This window comes from Hippocampus guttulatus, chromosome 17 (assembly GCF_054856545.1).
Source record: "Hippocampus guttulatus isolate MCC_2025c chromosome 17, RoL_Hgut_1.0, whole genome shotgun sequence".
In the NCBI taxonomy this organism is placed as follows: Eukaryota; Metazoa; Chordata; class Actinopteri; order Syngnathiformes; family Syngnathidae; genus Hippocampus; species Hippocampus guttulatus.
In genome coordinates this window covers 8216981-8237835 of record NC_141277.1, presented here as the reverse complement: position 1 = coordinate 8237835, position 20855 = coordinate 8216981, and the positions used below count along the sequence as shown (strand labels likewise).

Sequence of the window (20855 nt, the reverse complement as noted above, 5' to 3'; positions counted from 1 at the left end):
CATGAGAGCTAATCTCAACCAATTAAACTGACTCATCACGGCAGGTGGGATGTCTGCCCCACTAATCAATCAGATCATGTATTACTTTCAGAGGCTATTTTATCCATAGTTTTGAGCTTGGTTAATGTAAAAAAATAAAATTAAAAAAATAAAAATAACATGAATCAAATTATTTCCATCATATCTTTGTGATGGACAAAATTACACAGAACATTGTTGCATTTACCATACATCCTTAAAACAAGAGGTTAAAATATTAACAAAATACCACATTTTGATGATGATCAGTAATCAAGAGGCCCATGTTTCTTTTTCTTATTAAATATATTTTTTTTAATATACAGGAGAACACATCATGATGATTCATGTACTATAGTAAGCTGAGCGCATCACTCAGACAACAGCGTTGAGGGAAGTGGCTTTAATGTCCTCCTCCTAGTCCGCCTCTCCTCCATGATGGGGGCCATTTTTCTCTTGGGGGCGGGCGTGTGGCACAGCATGTCATCAAGCGTCTGCTGCCTTACCTGACCGGCACGCTCCAGCTGGGAAATGACCTGCTCCACTTCAGCCGCTTGCTCTTCACCATCAGTATGAAGACGCAGCTGATCCAGCTGGGAGTGAATGAAGGAAATGTCAAGGACACTATTCTCACAGGGTATCAAATGTGTGACAAGATGCTCTCACTTACCACCTCTTGAGAAAATTCCGGCTTCCTGACAAAGGACGGGCTTTTGGAAAATTTGACCGCTGATAAAAGGACCATGACGGCCTCTTCTGTCTGTCCAGAAATCGCCAGTAACAAAATCTAATAATTCACGTGATGAGAGGCGGGAAAAAAAGTTTTAAACGTAGAATAACTTGCACAAAGTTATTTTGTTGCAGGCTCACCTTTATGTTTTGGCACAGTCGGCTGTCTGTGCTCATGATTTGTGAAAACATCAGTTGTGCCTTTTCACGGTCATTCTGAGGAGCAAAACAACAGTCATTTCACGCGTGATACAGTGAAACTCTGCTTGATTGTGATTCATCGCTTGTGCAGATTTTGTAGCGATCTTTTTTGGGAGTTTTTACAATATACAGGCAAATCCTAATTTCGGATTGCGTGCTTGAGTGTAGTACCAGGCTGCGGCACAACAAGCTTGGCAGCTCTGAGACCTACTGGAAGAGATGCCACATGGCAATGAACAACATCAAGAGGCAGAGAGGGACCCCAACTAAGCTGCAATCATAGTCATTGTTCCCACAGGAAGAAAATATGAGGTGGAATACCAATTATATGGTGTCTTTTGATCCTGTATTTTAACCGACTGTGTGTGGAGGGTATTCTCTGTGACATTTTTCAGCACAAACTCACCTGTTTGAGGGCTAATGCCACAGCGAAGCAGTAAGCGTGCCTGGGGACAAAATACCCTTTGGCCTGAGCCTCCTCGATGAGGGACGTGCAGATCGCGTGTGACTCTGTTGTGTTCTGATGCCCGAAATCAAAGATTAAAAAATAAATAAATAAAAACAGAACAGCACACAAGTTCACACAAATCACAAAAACCAAAACAAACCTTTCTCACCGCCTGCAAATTATTATTTTTTAAACAGTGCCATCTGTAAAGTTGACCTTTCCCATTTTCTTTCCGCAAAACCTCTTTACATGCTTTGCTAAGTGCCGCTGTTCTGGTTAGCACAGTGGTTAAATGCTTTAAATTCATGACGGGCAGTGTCGCTTTGAGGGAGGCGTTCGTTGTCATTGGGCTATAATATAAGATAAGAAAACCTATATTAGTCTCGCAATGGAGAAATTCCCGATTCACAGCAGCAAAGTTATGAAAGGAAGAAGTAGAACAACAAAATATAGGAGCTGCTGGATTAACAGCAGCACTTTCTGCAATCAAATTATGACATCTTTGGCTGCCGCTGCTCAACCCGTATTGTTTTGTGTTTTTTGTTATTGTAAAGTGTCCTTGGGTGTCTTGAAAGGTGCTTATAAATAAAATGTATTATTATTATTATTATTATCAGCAATTTTCCACCATCTGATTGGTCAGATCAAAACGTGTTATAGGCAACTTTGGCAAGCATGCACACGTGATAACTTTGAATAAGAAGCATCTCTGGTGATGACAACTTATTTTATTTGCACTTTTTTTTAATGTTAATGAATATTGATTGTGAAGTGCTCCAAGTGATTTATTTTTATCGGGCTGATGGTTACTATTATTGTGTCATGGTAGCGTTGAGAGGTGAATTAAATCGGGGAAACGTCACATGTGCATGACCCAGTAACATTAGCCACGCGCTGAAAACATTTTCCTCCTACTGGCTGTGACTGAAGTTTTGTTTTTCTTTTCTTTTCTTTTTTTAACGCAACATAAACAACGATGTGTTTTCAGTTACCAGTTTGTAGCAGACAGCAGATGCCAGCGTCAATGTGTCTTTGTTGAAAGGCACACTTTGGCTTCTCATGGAGCGCAACACTTCGAGAGCATCTGCAACACATTTGTCATTTTGAAACACAACAGTATATAGGCAGACAGCCTATTTACTGAATTATTTACTCACCTTCATGATAGCCCTTAACAAATAACATGTCAATGGCAATGTTGAAGGAGGTGGGGTCGCCAAAAAAGCCTCTCATTTCCTGTCCAGATGACAAAAGATCAATGGCACAAACACAGAGTAGAGCCTTGATGGTGCAAATGTGCATCGGTGGTGGAAAGTAACTGAGTACACATTTTGTTTTCTGTACTAGGGCTGAACAATGAATCAAATTCAAAATAGACGTGAAAAGTTGAGGTTGGTTTATTTTATATTTAATATTTTATATTTATTTTATCATAAATCGAACCCATAAATCCAAAACATTTATGTCTACTAAAACTCACAATTTTCACTGTAAAGCTGATTAATTTATTGCTTGTGTTTATTTTTTTTAAAACACAAATACTTGGGGAAGAGGACCTCGAAACAAAAACTGTATTTATAAGTGCTGCCCCCTAGTGGCACGTGTACACACACCAGGAGAGCCATACATGCTGGAGCCTTTCCCAGCCAACTTTGTGCATTCGATTTAACCCTACACTCTACTATTCTTGTACTTTTACCTGACACTTTTTTTAGACAAGTATCTGTGCTTCTACTTTAGAACATCATGCAAGTACTTTTGCCACCAATGATGTGCACCTGATCGGTAAGCGTAGCGGCGGCCATCTTCTCCAGTCCCAATTCATAGCATAGTCTCATGAAGACTGGGCCAAATTTGAACTCCCCATGCGCTACGTTCCTGTTTTCTGCATGGTACCTGGTAACAGGTGATGGTGTGAATTCATGGGGAGTGCTGTGGAATTTGGTGTTAAATGTACCATACCGGACCATACCTATAAATGGCATCTCGGGCAGTCTTCATGTCCTCAGTAGACTGACACAAGTGAAGCAGCAGCTTGAGCTCGTCTTGCAAAACCAGGCTGTTCCTCTGCAGTTTGTGGCCAAAGAGTTCAATAAAATTTCCTGCCAATATGGGGGGGAAAAAATGGGTAAACGCAACCTATTTTGATAGAGTGGTGATTCTCAAACGTTGGTACGTTGACGCCCTGTCAAGGTACGCAAAAGATGCATTGATTAAATACTAACACATCAAATTTGCATTAAAAAAATCTGACCAGTACTTTTTTGAATTAATTTTCATGCACAGTTGAATTGTATCTCACTTTTTTGAGTACAACATGTTTGCATTTAACCTTTCAGAACCGTTTGCTCTAATACAACATTGTAGTACAAGTTTAAAGGTTGATGTGCGATAAACTTTGACTGAATAGTTATTTAAGTAGTTTTAGTTGCGCGGTTGCCTCCAACTATTTGGCGAAAAGCACAGAATGGCGATAAGCTTACAATCATTAATTTTTTTCTCAATAAAACTAAATTATATTGGACATGTCCACTATACGTTACCTTCTGATCCGGTGATGAGGTGCGCGACTGCCAGCTTCCTTCGCTGGAAGTCTTCAAGTTTGACGACATCCTCTGACAGCAGATGCCTTTTAGCTGCAGATTTGATACATAGAATTATTTTAAGCAAAAGCAAAGTAATTAATGCATGCGTGCAGGCAGTCACCTCTGCACACATAATCCACCAGAGTACTGATGGACGAATTACTCCAAGTTGCCGACAAACAAGACAGCAAATGTTTAGAATTTACCTCCTAAACGTGATCCAATCCAGCCTGGCTGTTGAAAAGCAGAAATTGTCACTCTAGTAGAAATGTGTTCGCGTCGAAACGAACGACAACATACAGCCGCAAGGCTCCGCAGCGCCATGATGTCAAAAAACTGTACCAACCCCGCGTAAACAAAGGGGACGTGAATGACAACCACACAGCGTTAACCGACGTAATTTTTCATCACGTCGCATTCATTATACTTTTAACACTTAGAAACACACGTATATGCAATAAATGTGTTGCTTTTGTGTGAATATTGTATTTAGCGTTTGTTTATACGTGATAGGAATGTGGTACATTCCAACATGGCGGCGTCCTAACCAGTCTTTTTCTCTGCGGAACTAAACTACGGAAGCTGATTGCTGCCATACCGGGGCATAAAAAAGAGAAAGATATCACGTAAATTTTGCAAAAATACATTTAATATGCGATACTTATCATAAACCTCCGCTCTGAAAACAAAAATGGCCACAAAATAAATTATTTTTAATTATATAAAGTTGTGTCAAGAGAGCAGAAAAGATAAATGAAAAAGCACACAAATACATGACAATATCAACAATAAAATAAAGATGTATTTAGCTGAAATGGACACTTGGGCGGGCTGTGAAAATGAACATTTTCTACATTGTATTTTCTTTTTAATTCCAATTCAGTTTGTCTTGTCTTTAATGAAGAACATGCACAAAAAAGAATCAACCAGCTGGTGGTGCTGTTGCTTTATTTTATTTTTTATTTTTTGCTGATGCATACCCATGTGCTCTTCAATAGATTATGAACGCCCCTTTTTATATATAGAATAAGGATGTACTAGGCTTACTGAAACTATATCAAGTCAAGTGTTTTTACTTTTCCACGACCATTATACGCATTATTTTCCCACGTAAACCCAATTTACAACGATTCACAGTAAAAAACAACAACAACAAAAAAACGTATTGCAGAGTACCTTCAAGTGCACACCTTAATATACTGTTACATAGAGCGGAAGCAAAGCAGAGCAAAGGGATGCTCCCTGTTGTCGCCCTGAGCAACAAGACCTCAGGCCGCGCTGCCTGAGATTGCTTGCTCAGCCAATCGGACGCAGGCCTCGTTGGATAATTGATGGCTTCCTGCAATGTGCGTGCATGGTGACAGCTTCTCTCTTGCATACAACATCAGGGAAAACTGATGCACTTTTTGTATTGCTCATCATCAATGGTGGCAATACTTGGTTACTAAGTGCATTTTCCTGGTACCTTTAACTAAATATTTTTCTGACTACTTTTTAGTTTTATTTTGCTCTGAGCAGACAAAGTTAATTCATGGTCAATTCTATGGACATAGTGTGGCTCCTTCTGGTGTACATTGGCCTTTTACGGGTCACTATAATGCAAAAATAGACTGACATGGAGGTATATTAGTTATTCTTTGTCATTGATTAAAAAATATGCCAATGCCTCTAATTATTGTCATGGTGTCTATCTACATATACTGGTTCTAACAGTGACCTACATGCTATTCATTGGTTCGTTTTTTTTGTTGTTTTTTTAACATGCAAGTAGCTGTACTTGAGTGTGGGTATGTTTGCCAATCTGCTCATCATCACAACAAGATAATTCCCATTTACACGCTTTTGATTTCCCTGCGACAAGCAGCCACATGTTGGCTTGTTACATTTTTCCTTTGATTTTCTCCCGCCGTGAATTTGACTTTGGCTCTTGTTGTGGAAAGCGCCCGAAGGGTCCCAGAGAGACAAAGCTGCCATTCATCAGACTGTGAAGCGCACATTTAACATAGAACGGCTGAGAAAGGATCAAATGATATGCTTTAATGTGCCAAAACCGTTTTTTTCTTCCTCCTGATTATTTGGGGGGAGTAATTCCACTGTCAGCCAATAGAAGGCAGTACACTATTGTGTTTGACATTGTGTATATGGAAAGAAGAAGAGGGGAAACTGGAAGTATTTCAAGTTCAGCCTAGTATTTGCTGATGATTGATTGTCAAATCCTCTTTAGTCCTGCTTCTTATGCCTACAGAAAGAGATTGCTGTGGATTCATTTAATAAAGCACATCTTTGCTCTCCTGAACAAGTTTGCTTTCTCATTAGTATAATTGGAAAGAAATTATGGCAAAAGTTCCTTGAAAAAGATAAAAGGGAACACTCGTTTGTGTTTTCATCAACATACTTCCTTTTATTTTTGTGTTTTGCATTTGGAATCATTCAGCAGTGGTGGTTGCTCTTGTGTTAAACACGGCACACAAACAGTCAGAAAGCGCGCACAACTACTTTCACTTGAAACAAATGGCCAGAGCTCACGTACAGTATGAGTTTGTAGAGGAGGGTGCGAGGGCGATGTTGAGAGCACAAGACACAGATTAACATTGTTGACGGGAGGAAAAAGGTAGCTCATTTAACAGAGTAGAAGGAGAAGAAGAGAAAGTTGGCTGTATTGTCATTCAAAGTTGGTCTTTAGTTGCAATCAAGCACTGACATTTAAGACATATCAGGTGAGTTACAATAGCCCAGCGGTTGCTAATAGTCCAGTACAGTAAAACTCCACCAAATCACGCTTAGTTTTTTTTTGTTTTGTTTTTTACAGTGCGGACAAGTCCGAATTTAGGTTGCACCACATTGTGAAACAACATGGCAGGCAGCACTGAGCTCTACTGGAAGAAATGTAGCATAATTTACAAGAAGAAGAGGCAGAGATCTCGTTAATAGTCCAACAAGCAGTGAGAATATATGCTCGTGAGTATTGTTGTATGTATGCTCTGTTTGTGTGTGTTGTCTCTCTGTATATGTTAAAGTAGCAGTTGTTTTGAAAGTTAATAGTTACAGGAACAACTATGCTAATAACTGTTTGCCTTGCTATCGTATTTCACCTTAAATGTGAGCTTCATGCTAGCAGACCTTTGTAATAATCTGGTATGGTGTTTAAATAAACAGTGGCCTACCACTATTTGCGGGTGATAGGGCGCTAAGCCTGTCTGTAAATTGTGAAAATCTGTAAGTGAGAAAGAAAAAAAATGAGAAAAAAAATTGAGAAAAAAAAAGGGTGGGTTTAAAAACAAATGCATCAAACGAGCAAGTACCCTCTTTCTCTTATTAATGGTGTGGGATAATAAGTTAGTGTCTTTAAAATGTGGGAGAATAAGATATAAGAAAATGTTTTTATACGGTCTCCATGGTGCTGAATTTTTACCAATCATGAGTGGATCTGGAAGGTGGTGGGTCAACCACGCTAAACAGAGGTTCACTGGACAGCGGTTCATGTTTTGTGTCCGTTTTTGGTGTTGCATAACATAAAATCGCTCTCATTCACAGGGATGCTGGCTACGTTGAGGCTAAATAATTTAGCATCTAGGTGCTAATTGCTGGCATGTCTCAAAAATCCCTTGTTAATTGAACTTCCACTAAAAAGGTACCGTCACCAAGTCCAAAGTGTACTAGCCAATGTTTGGATGGCGGGCATTATGCTAAAGGTAGCCTGTTAGCTTAGCCGGCAAATCTCGCTCGCGTCACGGATCAGAACTAGTCCTTTGAGTAATATAGGTGGAGCATTTTTTGGGTTAAAAATCAAAGTAGCTAGCTTTACTAGCGTAGCTCATCTGAGCTCATGTCGCATCGTAACCAAGTCCTGTGTTAGCAGTGTAGCATTTTGGTTAACAAGCTAAAAACAATGATATTAACATTGCTAAGCTTGTTTCAGGGGAAGCCTAACTGACCAGACATTGTGTTTTGGTAAATGAGCTAAGTAGCTAAACTCGTTAGCCGAGTTGCACCAATTTTGCGAGTGCCATGCATGGTAACCAAGCCGCAGATTAGTAGCCTAGCATTTTGGTCAACAAGCTAACAATGCCGTAGCAATCTTGCTCGAATAATACAAGTGCATTATTAGATCGGTGCAAACAAAGCTGACTTTTGAGGGATTCAAATGACGACAGAGATGACAGCATAGCATTAAGTGATTGGTCGGTCTGCATTTTGGAGGTGTGGCTATGTGAAAGGTCATTCAGCGGCAAATCTGCACCCAACATCACAATTCGCTCAACTATCATTTATCAAGCTCACTCGCCCCAAGGGTTAAGGAAAAAAAACGAATTTAAGTACAAAGCTAAGGCTAATTCATGCACAGAGCTATTCATAAATATTTTACAATCCCTAAGCACAGGGCTTTGGCCTTCGTGTTACCAACTGTGTGACCATTTGAGGATGTTTTGTCCATTAGCGTTCTGTTTAACGGATACATTCATTACTCAACATCCCAGTAAGGCAAAGATCTGTTGTTTCTTTATCCATCCGACAAGATTAAAACACAATGTGTTGAACTGGAAAGGTGGGTGAAGGGAGTCAAGATCAATGACGTATTTTTTCTTGTTTTACCAGCAGTTCCTTGGAAAAGTCGTGGGTTGATATTCAGAAGTGCATCGTGGAAGTTAATTTGACGTGTGTGAAAGTAGGAGTGACTGTTTTCAGGTGACGTTGCTCAGTTACGTTCGCTCATGAATGACCTCGTCCTACATTTCTATCTTACATGCTGGAAAGGACTCGTCCTGCATGACCACCGTGCTGCTGCTCGCCAGGACCATGATGTTCAGCTCCTGTTGCTTATCGTGGCTGTCCTGGTACCACTCCCGCATCACATCCGTGTCATGGGTCGGTATCAGCGTGACCTGATGGGCGGGAGAAAGAGGGAATTGACCGTTTAGGGCCGATACCATCAAACAAATGTCTTTGGAGAGCTTCTTCAAAAGGGGAGAAGCCAAATGATAAGACAACAAGAAGAAGTGAGGCAATGAAGCGTTTAAATCAGCCTTAAAAAAAACCCTACTAAACACCGAACGTTCATTTCCGACATCCTGTCTTTGTGAAGTGGGATTCTCTGCAAAGTCAGCAATCTGAATAAAACTATGGCGTAGACTGGACATTTGTACAACATTTTGGGTGTCAACGTCTCCCAGAACCTCATGATAGGACCGGCTTGTTGAACAGAAACAAGTGCAGGTCTCCCAACTGCATTAATTGTCATGAATTTTATTTTTATTGACTTGTTTTTATTTACTGATACATAAGTTTGGGAACTTCTGTTGTAAAAACATATATACAGATCACATAAGTGACATACCTGCATATTGTTCTCCCACCGGGCTTTCCCTTCCAGCAGAGCATCGAGCACAGCCCGACTGGGTTCTTCAGACGTCTGGTCATTGCCGCTGACCACATAGTACGAGGAGCGCACCCGTTGGAAGAATTCGGAATCCACATTCTTAGCACTGCAGTGATTCGGGATGTAAACCAAATCCATGTACATTGGAGGACAGTTGGGTGGAGATGCCACACTTGACACCTTCTCGCCGGTACTTCGAGATGCCGACGTATTGGTTGCATTTTTGGCATCTTTCCCCTCTCCAAGACTCTTCTTGGGAGAGGCGGTCTTTGAGTCCTTCACTTTTGACAGACCAGTTTTCCGAGCTGGCGAAGAGGCCTTTTTGGTGAGCTTTTTCTTCTTGGGCTTTTCCGCGGCTTCCGTGTTAGCATTGTGGCGGTTTTCCTCAGCCTTGAGGGCTTCTGGATCGACCATGCAGACATCATGGGGGCCCGCAGTTGGAGCCGAGTCCATGAGCGCTACTGGAGGAGGATCGGCATGCCTGTAGGTGAGGGTTCTATCGGTGGGCAAAGTCTCAGAGTCATCCTCTGAATCAATGTTAGCATCTGCCGTAATCGAGGGGCACTCCTCTGTCCCCGGCGGAACATCAGAATCGGTCTGAGAGGGGGCAGATTCGCTGATAGATGTGGGAGGAGTCTCCTCACATTGCTTGGCAGGAAGCTTACCCCCTGAAGGCGGAGGCCCACCTCCCACCATCTCAAGAGGCTTCTCTTCCTCCAGAGTTCTCTCTTCATTGAGGAAATATTCAAGAGGGTTGGGGTTGATGAAAGAAGGTGAAAGTTCAGTCTTGGGATGACGGTATTCACATGAAGGTACTAAACAGAGGTCGGCCTCAGTCTTGGAAATGGATGGGCTGATCTTGGAAGGGTCAGGCTCCCTGCAGCTGAAAGCTGTGTTATAAGTACATGCATGCGAGGACAGAGGTAGATGTGACGGGGAAGAGACTTTGGGGCTCACGGGAGATTTCACTCCAAGTATTGAATCGTCACATATAAACGGGTTGGTCTCCTTTTCTGGCAAAGGTTTTCCTTTGTCTGAAAACCATAATGCAGATGATGACAGGGAAGTCGTGTCAGAGGGTTTGTCATGTTTCTCTTGTTCGTCACACTTGTGCTCCGCAGACGGAGAAATGGGGCTGATATCTCTTTCCAGTGGACCTCCTGAAACCGGGGAGGCCTCACTAGAATGGCAGGAATGAGGGGGCGAGTGGGTAAGAGAGGTCGCCGTTGTCATTTCAGAAGGTTTGTCAAGTTTCTCTTGTCCGGCACACTTGTACTCCGCAGACGGAGAAATGGGGCTGATGTCTCTTTCCAGTGGACCTCCTGAAACCGGGGAGGCCTCACTAGAATGGCAGGAATGAGGGGGCGAGTGGGTAAGAGAGGTCGCCGTTGTCATTTCAGAAGGTTTGTCAAGTTTCTCTTGTCCGGCACACTTGTGCTCCGCAGACGGAGAAATGGGGCTGATGTCTCTTTCCACGGGACCTCCTGAAACTGGGGATTCCTCACTGGAATAGGGGGAATGGGGGGCAGAGTGGGTTAGAGAGACTGCTCTCGGCGTGACCGGAGACCCGTCCGTCTGCTCAGCCATTAGGGGCAACTCTGTCATTTGGCATGGGGTTGTGGCGGAGGGAGTGGACTGTGATGCGTCCGATGGGGTGACAGAAGCATCACGGGCTGAATCTGCATCTTCAAAAAGCAAAGGCTTCTCCCCCGAAGAGGTCTGGTCCTTGGATGCTCTCTCAATGTGCGAAGGACTGTCGTCAATCTCAGTTGGGCCGTTCTCTGTGGCACGTGAGTTGCTTCCTGCAGATGGGTGCTCAGGAGATTGCTTGCTGAAGTCAAGGGCTAAGGAGTGGTCCGGAGACTCCTGGCCAAATTCCATTGACATGGTAGAATGTTCAGGTGACTTTGCGTCATGGATCTGTGAATTGGATTTGGTCTTTGGTAAGATGTCTGGGGAGATGGACATGGGCCGAGGGCAGTCTTCCTTGGATGGGGATGCCACCTCTGCCTCATGGAAGGTAGTCGGGGTCTGACCTACGGAAACGGATAAAGAGTCGTCTACTTCCGTCGAGTGAGGAGAGCCAACCTCAGCGTGGAGGGAAGGGGAGTCGGTGGTGGGCTCGGGCAGAGAGCTGGTAGCAAGCGAGGCAGTGGACGCTGAGGCTAAATGCGAAAACACATCCTCTGCTACCACTTCCTCTAGCGGTGTGCCTGACTTGTCTGATGTGCTGCCTTCAGAAATGGACATTTTACTCTCTTCTTTGAAAGCCGCGATGGAATGAGCATCCGATTCTTGCTTCACAAGCGTCGTTGAGGAAAAGACTGATCTGTTGATGTCATCCAGTTCCTTCTGTAGAGGGGAGTCCAGGTCCATTGAAGGTGGGGTTTTTGGAGAGGAAGCAAATTTATCCATAGAGGACAAACACTCTTTCTCATCAGGCTCGGGTGTATCCCTGTTCGAAGACTCCTCTTTGTCACTTGTGACCTCCACAATAATCGGACCCTGGTTTTCATTGTCTGACATGGGTGGCAGAGTTCTTGCTTTTTCTTCTACTGGGGACTGATAATAGGGTGTATGGCCTGATGACTGGGGGGAGCTCGCTCCTTCCAATGTCTTGTCTTCTGGGCTGAGGGTGGAATCACCCATTGCTCTGGTGTACCCTGCTAAGGTAGTGGACAGTTCAATTGGGGTGCCAAACGTTGATGATGAATCAAAGTTATATTTTTGATTACTTGAGGGAGATTGCACAAAGGGTGCGGTTGAAGTCAGCCTTGCCGAGACTGTGTCCTGCTTTTCAAATGATTCTTCAAGTGTGGTAAAGTCATCTATTTTCCCATCACAAGGAAATTTGTCCTCTTCTAATAACGACGGGGGAGATATTGTCGAGGCCGTGTGGCTGTAGTCTTGGCCCTCGGTTGCATCGCTCCCGGAGTAGTCGGAACGAGGTTTAGTCTGAAGTAAGGGTAGTTTGCTCTTCTCACACTCTCCAGATTCCGTTATACCTAATATGCCAAACTCCGGCGATGGAGAGTTGGTCCCATCATTAGGTGTCAGAGTCATCGCACTGGAGATCACAAGGGTGGACTGCATGAGGCCAGAGGTGACGGCAAATTCCTCGGCTGCTTCGTCTGAGGCGGTTGAGCTCTCAACGCCGGCCGGAAATATTTCATTGTGGATGGATCCGGCGGGGGAAACGGGTGATGACACTTTGGGTGAGGCTGAAACAATCAGTTCTGTTTTCTCGCTTTTGCTTTCACACATGTGTTGAGCATCTGTGTGATCATGATCACCAAGAGTTTCGCAGGACTCTTTGTGATTCAATAGCACTCTCCGTGACTCATAAACCTCCTCGGTTTCCCCTTTCTCTTCGTAATCGGCTCCGTCGGAGACTTCCTCCATCACAGTGCCCTCATCGTCGTACTTTTCACTCATGCCGTTGAGTTTACCCTTGAGAGCTTGTTCGTCTGGAGTCGCTCCATTTTCCCCTTCAGCCTCTGTTGTGGCGATTCCCTCATCGACAGACTCCGGTGCTTCGGGGGACTCTTTGGTCTCCATTGGGTCTGTACAGTGGGTGATTATTGTAGCCTCTTTTTCTACAGTTTCTTGTACAACCGCCGCATCCTCCACCAGATCTTCAGCTCTGAGGTCTTCAAATTCCTTTGTGAGGTCTTCTGGGGAAGACATAATAGCCCTTTCTGCATCCAGGTCCATCATAAGAGTCGCAGCAGCAGATGCACTTTTGGCGGCATCGACCTTTGCATCCACCTTTGGCACTTTTGACCCTGCTTTGGCTTTCAGTTTTGAGGGCGTGCCTGCATCTTTCTTTGACACATCTTTTTTCAGGGTCTTTGGTTTGGGAGACAGGTTTTTGTCATCTCCAGAGGAAAATACCTTTTTGGTGTCTTTTGACAGCTTTTTAAGATCCTTCTTCTGTTCCCTCTTTTCATCCTTTTTCTCCTTGATAGGAGAATCTTTCCTGATGTCCCTTTTCACATCCCTTTTCTTTGCATCTTCTTTCTTCATCCTTTCATCTTTCTTGATCTCTTTTTTAGGCAAGTCCTCTTTTTTGGCGAAGTCTTTTTTAACCACCTTTTTCTTCTCCGCAGATATTTTAATGTCTTTCTTGGCAATCCGCTCCTTTTCGGGTTTCACTTTGATCTGAGATGGCTTTTTTTCTGGTGTTTCTTTCTGGGAAGTTTGGTCTGCGTTCGCCTTTGATTCTTTCTCTGGAGCCTTTGCTCGTTCCTTTTTCACCGAGGGTTTTTCTTTTTTCTCTGCCTTTGGTTGTGTTTCACGAGACAATTCGTCTGCATCTGCCTTGGCTTTCTCCGCCACCTCCTCCTTGGATTCTTTCCTGACACCTTTGCTTGGCGAAGACTTTGGATTCGACTTCAGGCTCTCTTTGCTGTCCGTTCTGTTTTTCATCTTGGCTTGCTTCAGAGTCGGTGTTGACGGCACTTCGATAGGCATTGGTTTTTGAGTGACAACTGCCTGCTTCAAGAAGTCCAGGTGCTTCAGTTTTTCCAAACCTTCAAAGATGTGCTGCTGGGTGGCATTTCCCGGAAAGAGAACACGTATGACTTTCTCTGAGGGGTTCGCAGGGTGCCACACGATGAGAGAGCTGACAGATGTCAAGTAAGATACAGGGAACTCTGACTCTTTCCCGTTCGGCAGCAGGATAGAAGCGATATCCTTTTCGTTTCCAGTCCACTGCTTCATAAAATGTTGCATCTCTTTGCTGTTCTTTGCCGGATTGAGTACGTACATCTCGAGCTTCCCCACGCCCATCTTCTGAAAAAGTATGATGGGTTCAATGGTGTTTCCAACAGGCCGCTGCAGTGGCTCAGTTCTCAGGTTCAGCTTTGCAAGGAACTGTTGAGTGGCCGCCGCCTCCTCGAGATTCTTGCGTACTCTGTAATTAGGTTCAGGGCTTTCCAAATTTTCCGGAAGGTTCACAAATACAACGCCGATATCCGGCGAGATCATGTTCTTCACCCAGTCGCTGTTTGCCGTTGAGCCCTGCGACTGCTCCTCCTCCAGCTCTGCGATCTTTCGTCGCAGCATGCTATTGATGCCGGGCAAGTTATCATCGCCGATGTGAGTCAGCAAGATGGAGTCCACGCGGTCTAAGTGTCTCACCAGCTTCCAGAAGCATGACTTCCTGTCGGATCCGCCATTGATGAGCATGTTGAAGCCATTGACGGCAAAGAGAGCGGAGTCGCCGTGACCGCCGGGGAAGATGTAGCAACACGGCTTGGAGAGTTTAAGGAAACCACCGGAGGCCGGCGGTTCCAGCATGTCGAAAGGTGTCAGGATTTCGATGGATTCGGACAAATACTCGGTGAACTCGGAGAGTCCCTCCATTTCAGGGAGGATGAGTGCTGAGTTCAGCTTCATGTTGATGAAGTCTTGCAGGTTGTGTTTGTCCAGGTTGGAATTCTTCCAGTCTCCTTGATCAGGGCAGAAGAGCGTCAGGTTGGCTTTGTTTTCCGGGTGAATGGTACTCAGCAGTTCACCAATCTAAAGGCAATAAAAAATTAAAAAAAATTTAAATTACTGAAGTATTCAAACATTTGGGAGAAGGAAGAAACTGTGAACAGACCTCTTGGTCAGTGAAGATGTCGATGAATCTGGAGAAGGAAAATGATCCGGACTGAAGTAGGAGCTCACCAGTGCTTTCGGTGCACTGGCCCGACAGGACCAGAAGTTTTTGTCTGGCAGAATCTGAGATCATCAATCGAACCTAAAAAGAAAGGTGGTGAGAATTATACGACATATTCTGTTGGAAACTTTCAGCAGGCCTTAATGAGAATAATGATATAATGTGTCCTGAAGGTGCCCACCATGTTTCCTTATAAACCTGTTGAGGAATCAGGTGTGTAAAAGGCAGGATATCGCTATAGTAGCTCAGGTTTACCTCGGTGCTCACAGTGTCGTCTGAGGGGTTGATGAGCACCACTGTCTCCAGCACGTTACTTTTGTGATGAAGAATTCTCTGGCCTGCGAAACGGAACGAAATGCAAAAATGTCACATTTGCCTTGGGCTCTCAATTCATCATCCGATATGCTGCACTGGTAAACCTCTAAACAAGGTGACATTTTTATCAGAATAACACACATGAATAATACTACACCTCCTCCCACCAATTTGGAATCTTTTTTTGGGGGGGTTATGCATACTATGCATGGGATTTTACGGTTATTGAATTACGGTATAATTAATTAAAATTATGCTGTATAAATTGATTTTCTTTTTTTTGGTATGATCTGTGTATGTGTGAGCGTCTCGCACATGTGATGTATGCATGTGTGTGTGCCCGACACACCCAAGCCCACACCATGACATGCTTGATCCTTAAAGCGACAGCATCCTAACAGGCAACAAAGTCCACATCTTTCATTTTCTCTCCCTTTGTCTCATGGGAGTGGGCGTCAGCCACCAGCTGGCATTAGCACTGCCGACGCATGACAAAGTGTCAACGCGTTGGAGCAGCCGTGACCCCTGCAATTAACCAGCGAAAGTCGTCACCCCGAACCCCTCCACCACAGTCCCGCCCCATTGGCTTCCTGGCGGAGACAGACTGTCGCACAACCGAGGACACAGGAGGAAATTGATCTGGAAGGCACCAGACCAAAAATAGATCAGTGGAACAACTGCAGAGATGAGCATTCCCCGTTTTGCTTTAAGAAAAAAAACAAATAAATAATAAAACAGCTTGTGTAATGACGATAAAACGGTGTGCCACCAAATCCTCAGGTAGACAACAAAGGGAATGAGCAAAAATGTGTCTTCAAAATATTGTTTCTAATAGCTCTACCGCTCACCACGGGCTTTAAAATGTTCTTGATAATATGTTCTATGTGCCCCCAACGAGTCAAAATGTGGCATTTTGATTAATATTGCATTTGTGGATCAGGAATTAAGCAGTAAAATCCGCCCACTTTGACCCATCTCTGTTGGCAGCCATTTTGACTCTTGGTGTCCACTGAAAATGACATCACAGTGCCAAGTGGGCTCAGCTTACGAATGTCACATGCCCACACCCAGAAAACAGGTGAGCTTTGATGGTCGCTAATTGATTCCTTTAACCAAAGTTAAGACAATGACAAGAATGAGTTAACTCAAATACTATTACAAATGACAAAAAAAAAAAATCTCATTTTCCTTCCTCCTCCTCGTTATTCCTGCCTATGTGACAAAACAAAACAAAACAAAAACCACCTGCTGCTTTTTTTTTAGAACTAACAGAAGAAGCACACAGCTTGATTAGCCTCTTTCCAGGGGTCCTCCATTAGCCTCTTGTCCCAGTACTTTCATCCTGACCTAATGTGCTAAACATCATCGAGCTGGACATCAATGCCGCATCATCTGCGACCCGGAGATGTCACACTGTTAATTACCAATTCCGAAATTAGCTGTGCAGTTCGCTGCTTTGTTGCAGAGCAGCTAGAGAAGAGAGTCGCTAGCCACCAGGAGAGGAAAGGACAAAAGGGTGAGGCTTTTTGCATTGCGTGTTAATGTAAGGCTAATCAGACTTGATTATAGCAAAGCTATCCTGTTGTTAAGCGGAAGACGATGGCATGGAAGGAAATCAAAGCTCCCCAAAAAATGTTTAAATGATGTCGAATGGATGTGGAAAATTTCGCATGTAATCGCAAGGCGGCGGGGGTTTGCCCGTGCCTCGGAGCGTATTTTGGACGGCAGCCATGTTTAATCATCTCCCTGACCCTCCTGAAAGGATTTCGATGTGCTGCCGCATCGTTTTACATTTGTGCCACGTGATCCGCCGCAGTTCTTCAAATAGTTGCCACTGCTCAATCATTGCAGCCCAATTTCGTTTGGGCTTGGGTGAAGAAATGCCGCATGCTAATATACCCAAGATCAGGTGTGCCGCAGGAAACGATTCAATCTTGCGAACTGAGGTGATTACAGTTGCAACTGGAAATGGGAAACGTTTATGTGATTATTTTACGCTGCGTCAAATGGAAGGATGACCATGATTTGAGGAAATACATCAATAAAGATATATAGTATGAATGTATTTGTACAAATAAAGGCATTCCCTCTAATACATACTTAGACACCCAGTACTTTTAACAGTGGAGTAAATAATTGCCCCAAGTCACTTGCTGCAAGTAAGACAATATTATGACTATAAATATCATTTTCGAAAAAAATAAAAAGCCTTCCCTCTAATACAAACCAACCCCTGGTGGACAGCCAGAACCCTCTGCAGTTGAGTAACATCCAAAACACGATATAGAAGCCACTGGAGTATGAAAGGGATATTTTACCTTTGACATCAGCAGAGAATCGCGCCGAGTGTCGGGATACAAAGAGTTTGAGCTCCTGGTCCAGGTTACAGTCCATCAGATTGGCGTCCCACGAGCGGATACCTGGAAAAAAAATACATAGAAAATTCATAAATGTATATTGTGGACCCCTGCAGTACTTTTTAAATATTTCCCAATATTTTTATTTAACTTTTATGGACAGTACAGTCCAGTCAATTCAACATATAAGTACATTTTTACCCCTTCCCTATGCACACTCAACATTTTCAGGAAATTCAAAGAAACCGCAGTGGTTTGTTAATTAATTTTTTTAAAGCTTTAAAATCACAATGAAATGCCATGGCTATAATATGATGCACGAATAAGACATTTGATGTAACAATGGTCTGCGGGAGATCATAAGATGAAAATGACGTTGGCAGGATGAGCTTGATCACATTAGAGTGAGCTGAGTCACGGCTCCGTCAGCTCACACAATGAAACCTCTGTCGTGGTCACTATCAGGCATTTCTCCTCAAAACAAAGCAATCGGGGTGGGGCACAACATGTGCTTTGACGCCAATGCAAGAGCCAAATGCACATAGCATTGAAGATATCCTGATTGAAGAGAAATAATAAATTGCCACAAAATCAGATCCATCCAGAGATGGGCTGAATTTTCAAATCCTCTTCTTGTTGGTTTGCTTAATGTCTCTGTTTTAGTCATCAAGAAATATAATCGCACAATGTTTTTGTTTTCAAATATAGGACATTAATAAGGTTAGTAAAAAAAGATTTTTTTTGTCATAGAAATTGGGTCAAATGAACTGGCAACTTGACTGGTGGGTTTGGCCCCTAAATATAGATATGCTGACTATAAATTTTAATCTTATTTCATTGTCATGAAAACGTAGCTGTCACTGACCAAATGACGATGATGATGATGATGAAGAAGAAAATGCAAATTATATGTTTTAGCCTATTTAAAAACGCAGGTGTCATCGTCCAACTCCTTGAAGGCCCAATTTCTCACTCTTAATAATTTTATGCTGCAGAAAAAAACAATGCCATCGTTCTTTCGGACTTATAAGATGTTCAGGATATTCAATTTCTTTCATATAAAGATTGTCGTACATGACAAAAACGACAGCAAGAACCTATTGGCAACTGATCAACCCCGCCCTCCCCCAAGACACTCTCGAATGGGATGATGATAATGAGGAAGAGGAGAAAAAGTCAAGCGTCACTGTCCGAATACTTTTGGTCCTACTTTCTTATGTTAATATTATGAAGAGATATTATATGTCATAGTACATAATAGTGCCCCAAAATAGAATGGGTTTAAATCTTCAAAAAAAAGGAAAATATAAAAAAGCAAACAGAGAATCTTCCTGTTGCTAATTACATTTTACGAAGCAATAAGAAAAAAAGGAACGGCTTTACAAACTGGTCCTCGTGGCTTCCCGTAGGGACCGCAGTGCGGCCCGGGCCACGCCTACCGGCCGGTGTGGGATGAGAGTGCTAGATGCAGGAGGAGGATAACGGGGGAGGGATGCTCCCACTGGTGGGGGATAAATCAGTTTAGTGCTGGAGAGTGCCACGAATAATCCCAATAAATGGATCAAACGGGAGGGTCACGGTACCCCCCCCGCCCCCCCCCCCCCGTCCCAACGTAACGAGACCCCTCTCCTCCTCTCGCCCTAATTCTTCCCTCGCACGCCGGCTTACCCTTCTCGATGTCAGCCACGGCGCACTTGAGGTTCTCCTCCGCGACCACCTCGCCGAGGACCACCAGCAGGTAGAATTTGGAGTCGACGAAGTGGCGCGCGGGGCTGCAGGCCGCAGGAGCCCCCGCGGCCGGGCCGGGCGTCATGGTCGCCGGCTCCATCGTCGGCATCGCGTCGGCAGCCGCGGCGCTCTGTTGCAACAGGGCGGACATAGTTGGCGGTCCCCTCCCTCCTCTTCGTCCTCTCCTTCTTCTTTTTTTCCTTCTTGCGATGCTGCTTGCGCTGTAGTCAGCGCACGAGTGAGGACAAGGAGTGGCCCCGGCTGCCTGCAAGCCCCCCCCCCCCACCTCCTTTTTTTTTTTGCTCACTCACGGCACAGCTGATGTCACTGGCAACGAATCAAACGCACCCTTCCGGAAGAGACCGGGAGGATGAGGAGGATGAGAATTTTCTATCAATCTATCTTTCTATGGCAGGGATGGGCAACTTAAATGGTGGAGGGGGGGGGCACTATTTTTTTCATTAGCGGTACTTGGGGTGCCCACATAGGACCTCGCACCTCCTAGCCAGAAAAAAATGCCTCTTTAAAAATGAACAACATACGCCAATTGAAATGCAGTGGGAAATTTGGTGGTTGTATATATATATATATATATATATTTTTTTTTTTTGTCACCCAATATTTTTTTAAATCACCCAAATAATCGTTTACCTTTATAATGGAGGTGCAACTCAGAGTGTGGGGGCCACATGCTGCTCGTTGACTACTTTTTTTCTTTTCTTAATTGCGGAGAGTACGAAACATTTATTAGATGGGAGGTCATCAAAAACAATCCCAAAAATGACAAACCAAAATATTGACATGATTAAAATAATAATACGATTTTATCTATGACTAAGAAGTAATGAAAACAGAAATATATCAAGATTTATAAATAAAAGCGCACGGTCACCTGATGGGGATAACGAGGTGTCTATTTGCATTCATGTATTCAGTGCACGCCATCTCAGAGGGATTTTCTTTTAACAAAGCAAAAGAGGAACCGTGCCTGCAGGAAGCTTGAAAGCAACTGTTAAAAGACCAATCAATCAATATCAAACGCCGGCGCGATCAGAGAGGAAGTGTAGCGTTTGAGGGCGCGTGGATGCTAAGCCAGCATGACAGTCAGCATCAAAAAACGTTTTTCAAATGAGTGGAGTTTCCCCCTTTGAGGATTCGCAATTCGCCCAATTCCAAATAGCGAGTTGCATTCTCTCTCTCTCGGTCACATATACAATTGGAATAAATAATATTAATATATCATTCAAAATGCCGAACGAAGAGATTAGCACAGAAAACTAAACAATACTGCTAACATTAATTTTCAATTTAACAACACTTTACCAGCTGTTGATTCTTGCGCTGACAGCACCACCTACTGGCGATAATTGCAAAAGGCAGCAGGATTTGTGCATTAACTTGGCAATGGGATATTTTTGCGATTTATTGATGT

General features: G+C 43.6%; 2 protein-coding genes across 2 annotated transcripts; both read right to left on the bottom strand.

Annotated features, from left to right (window-relative positions):
* Positions 1-290: 290 nt before the first annotated feature.
* ptcd2 (pentatricopeptide repeat domain 2) lies at positions 291-4375 on the bottom strand. Its single transcript, XM_086135959.1, has 10 exons — positions 4188-4375; positions 3940-4032; positions 3369-3498; positions 3175-3292; positions 2554-2632; positions 2389-2480; positions 1355-1468; positions 889-963; positions 689-805; positions 291-611 (listed from the first exon to the last, which is right to left on the bottom strand). The coding sequence occupies exons 1-10, from the start codon at positions 4303-4305 to the stop codon at positions 390-392; spliced, it is 1158 nt and encodes a 385-aa protein (XP_085992085.1). The 5' UTR covers positions 4306-4375; the 3' UTR covers positions 291-389.
* A 1980-nt stretch (positions 4376-6355) lies between these two features.
* map1b (microtubule-associated protein 1B) lies at positions 6356-19724 on the bottom strand. Its single transcript, XM_086135389.1, has 6 exons — positions 19364-19724; positions 17657-17758; positions 15279-15361; positions 14964-15104; positions 9317-14881; positions 6356-8864 (listed from the first exon to the last, which is right to left on the bottom strand). Exons 1-6 carry the CDS (start codon positions 19572-19574, stop codon positions 8709-8711), a joined length of 6258 nt encoding a protein of 2085 aa, XP_085991515.1. The 5' UTR covers positions 19575-19724; the 3' UTR covers positions 6356-8708.
* Positions 19725-20855: the final 1131 nt, after the last annotated feature.

Bases quoted from the DNA above. Each gene is read 5' to 3' on its own strand.
- map1b (XM_086135389.1), bottom strand. From the start codon at position 19,574: ATGTCCGCCCTGTTGCAACAGAGCGCCGCGGCTGCCGACGCGATGCCG. The intron at 17,759-19,363 runs GTAAGCCGGCGT...TTTTTTTTCCAG, and splicing joins CGTGGCTGACATCGAGAAGG to GTATCCGCTCGTGGGACGCC. The intron at 14,882-14,963 runs GTCTGTTCACAG...TATTGCCTTTAG, and splicing joins ACATCTTCACTGACCAAGAG to ATTGGTGAACTGCTGAGTAC.
- ptcd2 (XM_086135959.1), bottom strand. From the start codon at position 4,305: ATGGCGCTGCGGAGCCTTGCGGCTGTATGTTGTCGTTCGTTTCGACGC. The intron at 1,469-2,388 runs GTAACTGAAAAC...TTCGGGCATCAG, and splicing joins CTGCTGTCTGCTACAAACTG to AACACAACAGAGTCACACGC. The intron at 612-688 runs GTAAGTGAGAGC...ATTCACTCCCAG, and splicing joins CGGAATTTTCTCAAGAGGTG to CTGGATCAGCTGCGTCTTCA.